Genomic DNA, 11772 nt, shown 5'->3' on the forward strand with positions numbered 1-11772 from the left:
GCGGCCCGGCGCGGGGCGGCCACCGGGGGGCGACCCCCCCCCCCCCCCCACCAGAGAGGAGAAGCCACACACGGATAGCCAGAGTGCCTGTAAAACAAATCGTAGGCCGGGGTTCGGTCCGTCGTCGCAGGTGGCTCGCGGGTCACGCGGCGCGGCGCCTCTGTTTGGGGCAGCGTGCCCGGTCGCTTTGGAGAAGTCGCTGTGTTCGCCCCCCGGGCCTTCAAATGTCTCCTTCCCGTTTGTCTTGCAGCCTCTGAGAGCATGGTGTCCGGCCCCGCCATCCTGGAGGACGACGACCAGGAGGTCGACTCGGCCGACGAATCCGTCTCCAACGACCTGATGACCGCCGCCGACGAGCCCTCCAAGATGTCGTCCGCCACCGGGCGCCGGATCCGGCGCTTTAAGCAGGAGTGGCTCAAGAAGTTCTGGTTCCTGCGGTACTCCCCCACGCTCAACGAGATGTGGTGCCACGTCTGCCGCCAGTACACGGTGCAGTCGTCCCGCACGTCGGCCTTCATCATCGGCTCCAAGCAGTTCAAGATCCACACCATCAAGCTGCACAGCCAGAGCAACCTGCACAAGAAGTGCCTGCAGCTATACAAGCTGCGCATGCACCCCGAGAAGACGGAGGAGATGTGCCGCAACATGACCCTGCTCTTCAACACCGCCTACCACCTGGCCCTCGAGGGCAGGCCCTACCTGGACTTCCGGCCCCTGGCCGAGCTCCTGCGGAAGTGCGAGCTCAAGGTGGTGGACCAGTACATGAACGAGGGCGACTGCCAGATCCTCATTCACCACATCGCCCGCGCGCTGCGCGAGGATCTGGTGGAGCGCATCCGCCAGTCGCCCTGCCTCAGCATCATCCTGGACGGCCAGAGCGACGACCTGCTGGCCGACACGGTGGCCGTCTACGTCCAGTACACCAGCAGCGACGGGCCCCCGGCCACGGAGTTCCTGTCCCTGCAGGAGCTGGGCTTCTCCGGCACCGAGAGCTACCTGCAGGCCCTCGACCGGGCCTTTTCTGCCCTGGGCATCCGGCTGCAGGACGAGAAGCCCACCGTCGGCCTGGGCATGGACGGGGCCAACGTCACGGCCAGCCTGCGCGCCAGCATGTTCATGACCATCCGCAAGACGCTGCCCTGGCTGCTGTGCCTGCCCTTCATGGTGCACCGGCCCCACCTGGAGATCCTGGACGCCATCAGCGGGAAGGAGCTCCCCTGCCTGGAGGAGCTCGAGAACAACCTGAAGCAGCTGCTCAGCTTCTACCGGTACTCGCCGCGCCTCCTGTGCGAGCTGCGGTCCACGGCGGCCACCCTGTGCGAGGAGACGGAGTTCCTGGGGGACATCCGCGCCGTGAGGTGGATCATCGGGGAGCAGAACGTCCTCAACGCCCTCATCAAAGACTACCTGGAGGTGGTGGCCCACCTCAAGGACGTCAGCAGCCAGACCCAGCGGGCGGACGCGTCCGCCATCGCGCTGGCCCTGCTGCAGTTCCTCATGGACTACCAGTCGGTCAAGCTCATCTACTTCCTCCTGGACGTGATCGCCGTGCTCTCGCGCCTGGCCTACGTCTTCCAGGGCGAGTACCTGCTGGTGTCCCAGGTGGACGACAAGATCGAGGAGGCCATCCAGGAGATCAGCCGGCTGGCCGACTCCCCGGGGGAGTACCTGCAGGAGTTCGAGGAGAACTTCCGGGAGAGCTTCAACGGGATCGCGATGAAGAACCTCAGGGTGGCCGAGGCCAAGTTCCAGTCCGTCCGGGAGAAGATCTGTCAGAAGACCCAGGTGATCCTGGCCCAGAGGTTTGATTCCCGCAGCCGGATCTTCGTGAAAGCCTGCCAGGTGTTCGACCTGGCCGCCTGGCCCAGGAACAGCGAGGAGCTCGTAAGCTACGGCAAGGAGGACATGGTGCAGATATTCGAGCACCTGGAGGCCATCCCCACCTTTTCCCGGGACGTCTGCAGGGAGGGGCTGGACCCCCGGGGCAGCCTGTTGATGGAGTGGCGGGAGCTCAAGGCCGACTACTACACCAAAAACGGCTTCAAAGACCTGATCGGCCACATCTGCAAGTACAAACAGAGGTTCCCGCTCCTGAACAAGGTCATCCAGGTCCTCAAGGTCCTCCCCACTTCCACCGCCTGCTGCGAGAAAGGCCGCAACGCCCTGCAGCGAGTTCGCAAAAACCACCGCTCCCGCCTGACCCTGGAGCAGCTCAGCGACCTGTTGACGATCGCCGTGAACGGCCCGCCCATCGCCAGCTTCGATGCCAAGCGAGCCCTGGACAGCTGGTTTGAGGAGAAGTCAGGCAACAGTTACGCGCTGTCGGCCGAGGTCCTCAGCAGGATGTCCGCGCTGGAACAGAAGCCGGTGCTGCAGACCGTGGACCACGGGTCAGAGTTTTACCCGGACATCTAGGGGGCCGGCGTCACAGAGTTCACGGAGCTGTTGAATATTTTTTTAATCTATACTCATAAGCTTTGATATATTATATAAATATATATTATATTATATATATATATATATACATACATATATATATATATATATATATAAACCCACACTGAAAATTTTTAAGAACCGAGGTGACGCATCCACCAGAAGCCACTGGGAGCTTTCACAAAGGAACGATGTTGGAAACCGACTCTTGTCTACAAGGTCCCGCAGCCGTTTTCACTCACGGAAGCATGTGCTGGGGCCACACGCGTTCCCGCCTAACAGCCAACCAACAGCCTAAGCTAAAACGACGGGTCTCTGTCATCACCTTTAGGTGGTTTGTTTCGTTTTATGTTTTCGTTTGGGGGGGGGGGTTGAGGGGTTGGGGTTGGGGTTTCTGTCTTGCCTCTTCTTTTCCCGTTGGGTTTACGACGGGGGTTCTTGGCCTCTTCGCTGCCATGCTGGCGTAGCTGAGACCCATCTCTGATTTTGGAGGGGGGCAGGTGGTGTATCCGGATTGGGGTGTGTGTGTGTGTGACTTTCTCCCTTGTCCCACCTGATTTCAGCTTGAGAGGTTTGTACTTGTTTCCTGTTGAGCCTTCCTTCACTGTCTTAGAAACAAACGTGTCCGTCAAACTGTGACACCCACCACTCCCCACCTCTGTCGCCTCTCCCGTCTCTGGGTTCTGGATTCCCTCCTTCCAGCCCCCTGGATCCTGAAGATATTACCTGTTGTACTGAAGGCAAAACTGCCTTACAACCGAGCTTGAAATCGTGGGGAAGGGACGAGGTGTGTGTTGGGGGGGCGGGAGGGGGGGGGTGGGAATTTTTTTTTGCATTCCTGGTCTCCCGTGGTGTGGGGTAAAATAATATAATTCCATTCAGATCCAGGACTTTGGGGGAAATGAAGAGCCAGGAAGTCCAGACCCTCATAGGGCAGCGATTTTTGGCTAAAAGCAAGTCCGATGGAGAGTGTGGATTCAATTTACATGAATTATTTATGCTCTGTCTTTATAATCATATGATGTGTTGGGGGTATTTTTTTGTGCATTTAATAATCAAATGCCTGCTATAGTTCAGTGGCAGGAGATGTCAATGCAAGTTGTGCCCTGGGTTGTGCGTGACTCCAAGGAGGGTCTTTAGAGATGGAGGCCTTCGTTGGTGACAAGGCTGATAATAAACCTTTCAGCCTGGCAGGAGGCAGTGGGGAGCCAGGCCTTGCATCCATGCCTGTGAATGCCTCCTTTTTTGAACAGGGTAGAGATGTCCTAAAGAAAAGGAATAAACAAGAGGTCAGACGGGACTCTCAAGGCAGCAGCCTACACACACACACACACACACACACACAGACGCACACACACGCACGTACACACACACACACACACACACACCCACAATATAAGCTTTAGAAATAGCCACTTGCCTATTCCCTGGGGCAAGTAATGGTTTTAAGCTAGAGGAGTCTGATCGATGCTCTTTTGTTCATTTAACTACCAGTATACCTCGCAAGGGAGTTTTTTTTAAACAAAATGTGCGTGAGCTGTTACAAACTTCTGTTCATGTTTCCACATCTGATTTATGCATATCTGATATGCAGAGATCCTACATTGTGGGTGCAGGTCGTGTTGGGGGGAGGAAGGAAGATCTGCGTTGTCCGTGGTCAGGTCCTCTCACTCGGCAGAGGGTGGGCAGAGGACGGTGTGATCGGGCCACAGGCCAGGCCCCCGTGTCTCCAACCTGCTCGGCTCAGACGTAGAACCGTGGTGGCTTCCTTCCTTCTTGGTTTAGCTTGTCTCCGAGGCCTCGTGCCACTGTTGCGAACCGTAGTGGAAATGTCATCAACACTGAACATGTCATTCCCCTTTCCTTGTCCTGCCCGTACCTTCACTCCCCACACGTCCCCTCCCCCCACCCCTATGGTCTTGGTGCTAAGATAACTTTAGAATCATTGCTGCTAGTTGATAGCTTTTCATTATATAAATATATTATATATATATATATATATTATATATTATTTTTGAAACTTTTTCGTTTGTTTTCAACAGTGATGTAGCATGTTAAAAAAAAAAAAAAAAAAACAAGAAACAAACAAACAAAAAAACCCCACCCGGTTTTCTCCAACGGTCCCACTGCCAGGCCTCATATGCTGCCTTGTTCAACAAATCAATGCACCCCTGCCTGGTGACATTCACCACCACCCCCCCCTCCTGGCCCCCTTCCCAGTCCCTCGTACTTCCCCACCCCCCTCTGAACAAGGAGAGAGCAGAAACTAGCAAGGAAACACCCAAAGCTCTTTCTGAGGCTTCGGAATTCCCAGCCTCAAACCATGTCCGTACTTCAAGCTGATGTGTTCCCTACCCACCCCCCCCCCCCCGCCCCCCCGCCCGCCCTCCGCCGCTCCTCCCATCCGGGTCAGTATTTGCGGTCAAGTGGGATGCCCTTGCAAAGCACAAGGTTCCACCCTACCCTCCCGGACATTCTGTCCGCCACACACAAAAACTATCATGCCTGTGGGAGCTTTCTTGGAACATCACACGGACTGAGGTGGGTTGGGGGCAGAGAAGGCTGGCAAGGGGAACCTTGGTGGGGGCCGGCAAAAGTAGGTTGGGATCCTTTCTTCGAGCCACCAGTTGCCTTAGACCTTCTCCTTTCCCCTTCTGCTCCTCTCCTCCCACTACACTGGGAGCCATCCCCTGGACCACTCATTTGAAAACCGGGAAGAGAGAATCACTGATGTCTGCCTGAGGACTGGTCAGGGCCGTGACTGTTTCAAGAGGCCGTGGCCCGAATTAGCTCCGATTTGTATCCAGACGGGGAAAAAGATCCTTCGGGCCTACGCCAGCATCTGCCGTGAGCTGGTGACATACCTCTGGGCTAGGAGCATGAGCGCGAGCTAGCGGCGCGGGGACTGCGGGTGGTCTCCTGCCGGGCCAGGCTCCACGCCCGGGGCAGGTCGAGCTCTCTCGGGGGCCGGGGGTGCTCGAAGTTTGGCAAGGCGCTCTAAAACTCCGCGTGCTCGTGGCTTCTGTTGAATCCAGCCAGGCCTGGGTGGTGTGAGGCACTCTGAAGGCCACTTTACCTTGGGACCGGAAGTAACCAGGGCACAATTTGGGTGACACGCCCACTGCAATTTACACAGGGTCTTTTTTTTCAACCGGGACGCTCCCGGGAGGCTCAGTGCTCCCAGCCTGTGAATGTCGCGCGTGATTTCTAACATGGGAGTTGCCACTCTCCGGCCTCCTCGTGAAAGACTTTCGGGAGAACGGGCCCCCACAGGGTCTCGCCCAGGGAACCACAGGCTTAGCTAGCCTGAGCTCCCTTTGATGGGTATAAAAAGCTGTGGCCGGGCAGTCCTTGTATCCCAAATATGGTCACTTCAGATGAGACAGAGCCCTTGAGCTCAGCCACTGGCTTAGAATGACATGTTTGTCTCCGGGGTTGAGACGTGTCCTAATTGGGCTGACCGATGAGTGATTTTCTTTGGCTCATAGAGGAGGGTGGGGAAGTGAGTTCAGGTTCATGGCCGTGTGTGTCCAGGAGATACGCTGCACAGCCTGGGCGCCACAAGCCCCTGTGATTAACATGGTTCGCTTCCTCTATTGGAGGACAAAGACACCCCCTGCCATCCAGTATCTGTGGAAGCTGAGGGTAGCCCAGCCCCGTCTACAGCTCTCGCCACATCAGAATCCCCACGTTTTGCCCACCCGGTCGGACAGGAGAGTCCAGGCATCCGAGACACCAGGTTTTTATTTTTATTTTTACTTTGTCCACGACCGCCTACGACATTCTTGTCTCCTCATCCTCACTGGAGAATGAGGGCGGGCTTGGGCTGCAGGGCGTCTGCTTGGCCGGCCGCGGTGCTGGGCCCTGAACCCAGGGCAGGTGGGGGTCTCGCCCCAGCCCGGCTACCTGTTTCCATGTTGAGTTGTCTTGCTCAGCCCCCTGTCCTTGACTTGCTTATGTCAACCCTCTCATTTGGAGGAAGGACCTTGTAATTATTTAAGGTAACGTTTAAATAGCTGCCATTTGTTTGGACGTGATACCGAGAAGGAGGAAACAGGGAAGGACGCGTAGAATGCCGAACGTGGTCGCAGCGAGACAGAAATGGCTTATGGGATTGGCCCAGCGGGGCTGTGGGGCCGCTGTTCTCCTGAGCCCCGTGGCGTCCAGGAGGCGGCCTGGGGTTGAAGTAGAACTTCTTTTCTAGATTCCTCCCCGTGTGTTTTCCCTCCCATCCCCTCTAGGGACAGGAATTCTGGATCTGGATCTGGTGGTGGCATATGGTCTGGGTTGATTTCCAACTAGAATTTGTGTTTTTCTAGGTCCTACGCCCAGTTTGTGCAGAGGGTTCCGGGGACACTGGACCTCACGCCCCCCTCACCCCTTCAAGTGGCCACCCTAGCCAGGTCAGCCTGGGACAGCCAAAGCAGGGAGGCCAGGCCTCCTTAGGTGAGAAAGGCGTGTTTGGACAGCAGGGGACCCTGGGACGGTCCCATCGCAGACACCAGCCTCCTGGGAGTGGTCATGGGTTCTGTGCTGGGTCGTGGGTTCTGGCCTTGTTTCCTCCTCATATCTTGAGGAAGGAAGATTTCCTCCAGAGACACGTGGGGCCCTTCTGCTTGGAGGGAGACCTCTCTCCCGGGCTCTGCTCACAGGGTCCTTTCGCTGAGTGGATGGAGCTGTGATATTTTAAGAAGCCTTTGAGGTGATCCTTGTGCGTTAGCCAGAGGGAGAAAAAAAAGTGCCCTTTTGGGAGGAAAATGGTACAGCCCTCCTCTTCCATCTGGCTTTCCCCCCCTCCGCCCTGTCCCCACCCCCCCCCCATCCCTTCAAGTGGTGTTGCCCTGGAAATACCTATGCAATCCAGTCTCCCTAGGAGAGCGCATGGAAGCAGGGGGTATGTGCAGTGTATCATACAAATGCTACAGCATATATATTGTATATATGGACATATGCCGTACGTATACACACAGAGTAAGAGATTAAATCACGTCTATATATCTATAAATAATATCCTATATATTTATACATTTCTATGTTTTAAATAGATATAAAAATAGAGTCTATAGAGAGCTGGGAGAGCAACGGGAAAGCCTGTCGCTATGTTGTGCAAAGAGGGAGGAGGCAGGGCCTCTGCAGGGGGAGATGTGGAAGCCAGGAGGACACTGTCTGCCGGGAATGGGGTCTCCTGCCCACGGTGCAGGACAGGAGAGTCCCCGGGCCTCTGCCCTCTCCGCGCACTTTCTCTCCTTTACCGCAGGCTTGGGCTGAGGTGGAAGGAGATACTCGCCCTCTGAGCTCCAGCCCAAGTGCCCCCCACGCCCCCCCTCACCCCCTGCAGTCCGACGCTTAGGTGGTCACTGCTGCTCAGCCCCGGGACGTGGTCTCTGGGCCCTGGTGGAGGGACCACTGCACAGTTTCCCCTAATGCCCTCCCCCTACAGGAATGAGCAGCGCTGGCGGCAACCGGAAAGGTGCACATTGGACCCAGAGGGGCCCGGGGAGGATGCCGTCCTTGCCCCGTTAGGTGCTTCTGCTGACCCCTAGAGGCCAAGCCTCTGAAGTGCGGCTGCCCCCCGCCTCCTTCACCCCCTCCACCGCTGTCTGCCAGGGCGCTGCAGGGGTGAAGCAGGCGGCGTGAACATCACCAGCCAGTGCTGCCCGCTACGTGGAGGCTTTCCGGCCAGGGCGGGGGGGCGCCGGAGAAGGGCGGGAGCGGCAGACCCCCCCCCCGCACCCAGGGCTTCCGTGAAAACTCAAGTTCACAAGCAGGGCTTCGGCTCAGCCCGGTTTGCACAGCTGCTGTTGCTGGCTGTACTCAGGACAACGCTCTCCCCTCCCCCGCGTGGAGGCCCGTGACCCCTCCGCCCACCGCCACCGTAACAGGCAGGTTTAGTTCACGTACACTGTTCCGATTCTGTGACTCGAGGCAGCGGCTGAGCCGGATGCCCGAGCTTATCCGCTTCCACTGGGGAGGACGCCTTCCCTGACTTTTATCCCTGCTCCCGCCCCAGGCTGGGAAGGTGTGTCTGGGGCGTCCGGGGAGGCCGCTGGTGCAGCCGGCAGTGCCACCGAGGGCTTGCGTGGCCCCGACCAAATCAGGAGCCCGTTAGCTTCCGGGTTTCTCTCCACCGTTTCGTTTCCCTGGAGGTAGGAGAGGAGGGGCCGACAGGGCTGCAGGTGATAGGAGACAGCCAGCGGCTGCCCCCTCTCCTCCAGACCAGCCTAGGCCTTTCGGCTCTCCAAAGGCACTTACCTCTGTCCCCGAGCCTCCTCTGACCCCACGTCCTCCTCTTCCCTGCCATCTACCAACGTACCTCAGTCTCCAGCAGACCCAACCTCTACACCTATGGTCTGGGGCAGGTCTGTTTCGCCAATGCCCACCTCTTCGCCCCTCCACGTCTGCCTGGGTCTCCTTGAGCCACAGCTGGCTGCCCACTGGGTCTCGGAATCCCTTCCAGTGCCTCCAGAAAGACCAGGGCGGCCCGAGCCTTTCTGCCACGGCGGTGGGTCAGACCCGTGGCCAGGGGTGGGCATCCCCGGGTAGCAATCCACGATGCACTGTACCTCAGAGAGAGAGCATACCATGGGCCTCACGGGCACCGTGCCTCCGTCCAGGCGAGGACAGCCGGTTACAGTAAATACTGCTTGCAAGGAGACAAGGGCCAGGCTGCCCTCGGGCGCCCCTGCGTCTTCACTTTGGTCTCTCGGGAAGAGCCAGCAGGTCTGATTTGCTCTTTTTCAGCCCTGTCTCTCTCCTTCTCTCCACCCCCACGCTGCTGAACCGATTCATTTCAATCACAAAGGAAAACTAAGGTGGGGGGGGGGATACTTAGGAGTCTATTATCACACACATATTAATATGTTAATACTTTCTTTCTTAAAAAAAAAAAAACCTCTTGACGTTATTATTTCGCAGACTACGCTTTATAGTACCTGTGTGACGGGACCTAGAACACTGGATACAAATAGAGCTATGTTGGTTTATCATAATATGTACGCAGAAACTTTCCTTTTGTCATATTATCCTTGTAATGTAAGAAGATTGTTAATAAAAGCATTTAAATTTACTCACCAAGGTCGAATCTCTGCCTCCTTGCCTCCATCCCAGGCCTGGGCCCTGGGCAATTCCAGAATGGGTCCTATTTCAAAGGCTCCAGGGTCTGGATAGGAGCCTGCCTGCCGCTGCCAGGTTGGAAGATACTAGAAGAGACCTCTAAGCCCCTTCCTGCCTCTCTCGCTTTCCCCCCAGTCAAGTCCATTTCCAGCAGGTAACCTACATGCCTCACCCACCTATCTGGCCAAAAGGAGGTGTAAAACCGAAACCATTTAAAATAAACCTACCTGCCCCCGCATGCATTTATCCCACAGAGACTCTCGGAGGAAGCACACCCAGAGCGGTTGCAGACAGACTGTTGTTCTGATGCTCTCTCCAACTGCCTTGCACAGTTCTCCACCTGCACACCTGGTCCCTGGGGAGGGTCTTCCCCCACTGGTTCACTAACGGCACTGGCATGGGGACGGGTGTAAGCGATGCTTTGCCCAAATTGTTCTAGAGAAAAGATGGGCATAAATTCAGTAAAGACATAGACAAAGTGTTTGTATTTCTTCTCAGGATCTAAGCTCTCCTACTCTCGGCTTCGGCTCCCCGCGAATCTGGCTTCCTTTCAGGGGCTGTCCTTCTCCCCTTTCCTTAATCTCTGCCATCTTCCTCCCAGGCTGTGACCCTCAGGTCACTCAGGTCCCCTCAGTTGGTCACTCAGAGGCTTCCTGTTGTGAGAGCCACCCCACAGTGCCCATGGAATGTTCTGGTTCTCTTCTTTTCCCAGAAGACGGGGGATAGGAGAGGAAGGAGCAAAGGGCCATAGCTGTCCATGCCTATCCAGCCCAGGGGAACCAGCATCAGCCCACACTCCATTGCTGGCCATCTGGATTTGACTTTCATTGGCGGTCTCATCTGGAACCTATTAATGATTTCATCACCGGAGAGCAAGGAATGGAAAGATCCTCCACCCGCACTTGGCCGTGAGATCGGTCTCCCCCGAGCCGGGCTTGGAGGATGTGGTAAGACAATGAAGTCTAGCCCACTCCCTTCCTTCCCCCTTCTCTCCAGTTGCTCCCTAGCTTCCCTCTCCAAGAATCAAAGGACAAGTTGCATTCACCTCAGAGAGATGACGCAGGACACTGACTAGTGGCCCAAAGACCCGAGGGGATGCTAGGTGACGATGTCTACAGTGATCTTTTGAAAACACAAGTCTAGTCATGGTGTCTTCTCTGCTTAAAACTCTCCGGTGGTTTCCCATTGCCCTTGAAGTTCAATCCAAGGGCCTGAGCATGACCGTCGCCCTGCACAATCTAGCCCCTGCCTACCTCCTGGCCTCAGCCTGTGACCTCCTCTGCCCGGGGCTCCAGGCACACCTCCCTTCTCTGTTCCTCGGGCTCACCAAGCTTTTTTCTGCCTCAGGACCTCCCATTACCCCGGGGCCCTCTGCCTGGGATGGTTTCCCCCAGGATGGTTGTATGGCTGAGCGCTTCTCCTCTTTTAGAATCAGCTAAAATGCCACCTGCTCAGAGAGGTCTTCTGTCTCTAAATAGCCACCCTCGAGGCACCGCCCATTGTCCCTCCCGTAATTATTTTCTTTCAAGACCCTTATCTCTGTTTGCCACTGTGTCTGGGGGTGGGGGTGGCCGTGTGTGTCTGTGTGTGATTTTTCTATCTCTGGTTTTCCCCCTCTCGGCTGTAAAGCCCACAAGAAAAAGTGGAGACTTTCTAATATCACATAGTAGGCCTTTAATCAATGTTTATTGAAATGACCTCACGCAGCACCTGATAGAAGTATAATCCCATTAATGCTGTATTGGTCACAGCGGAAGTCCTGGATGCTTCCACTTCATCTGTCCCTGTATGAGTTTCTCCATTTAATCAGGATGACTCTGCACCTGACCCCCGGCTATCTCCGGCCTTGACTCAGCCTCTTCTTTATACAAAGCCGGACGTGGCCCCTGAGGTGCCTACTTGAAGTACCCTCCACTCCCACCGGCTCTTGTCCCTTGGATAATGGTCTCTTCCAATCCAGGCAGGTGTCCCCTCTTTCCCCGAGCAAAGAGAACTTCCCAGCGCCTTTCAGCTTGGTCATTCTCAGGCCGTGGTTCCAGGGAGCATTTTAAAGCCACTGTGTGCGTATCTAAGTTACCTTTCCAATAAAGACGCTTGGCCACTGGCTGTATGTCAGAGCCTGGGCTTTAGGGTTAGAGGACACCACGTTGGATCCCCGCGCCCCACCCCCACCCCCGCCTCTTATAAGCTGTGAGACTTTAGGTAGGTCACTTATCTGAGTCT

The 11772-nt window shown here is 56.1% G+C and overlaps 1 protein-coding gene across 3 annotated transcripts in view; it reads left to right on the forward strand.

Annotated features, from left to right (window-relative positions):
• Window positions 1-9502, forward strand: part of PRDM11 (PR/SET domain 11) — an 88802-nt gene extending 79300 nt beyond the window's left edge. For all 3 annotated transcript variants that reach the window (XM_043581029.1, XM_043581028.1, XM_043581030.1), the window contains one exon: window positions 251-9502. In XM_043581029.1, coding sequence (XP_043436964.1) covers window positions 251-2415 — 2165 coding nt within the window. In that variant the 3' untranslated portion in view covers window positions 2416-9502. The remainder of the gene's footprint in view (window positions 1-250) is intronic.
• Window positions 9503-11772: the final 2270 nt, after the last annotated feature.

Source organism: Prionailurus bengalensis, chromosome D1 (assembly GCF_016509475.1).
Source record: "Prionailurus bengalensis isolate Pbe53 chromosome D1, Fcat_Pben_1.1_paternal_pri, whole genome shotgun sequence".
Taxonomy (NCBI): Eukaryota; Metazoa; Chordata; class Mammalia; order Carnivora; family Felidae; genus Prionailurus; species Prionailurus bengalensis.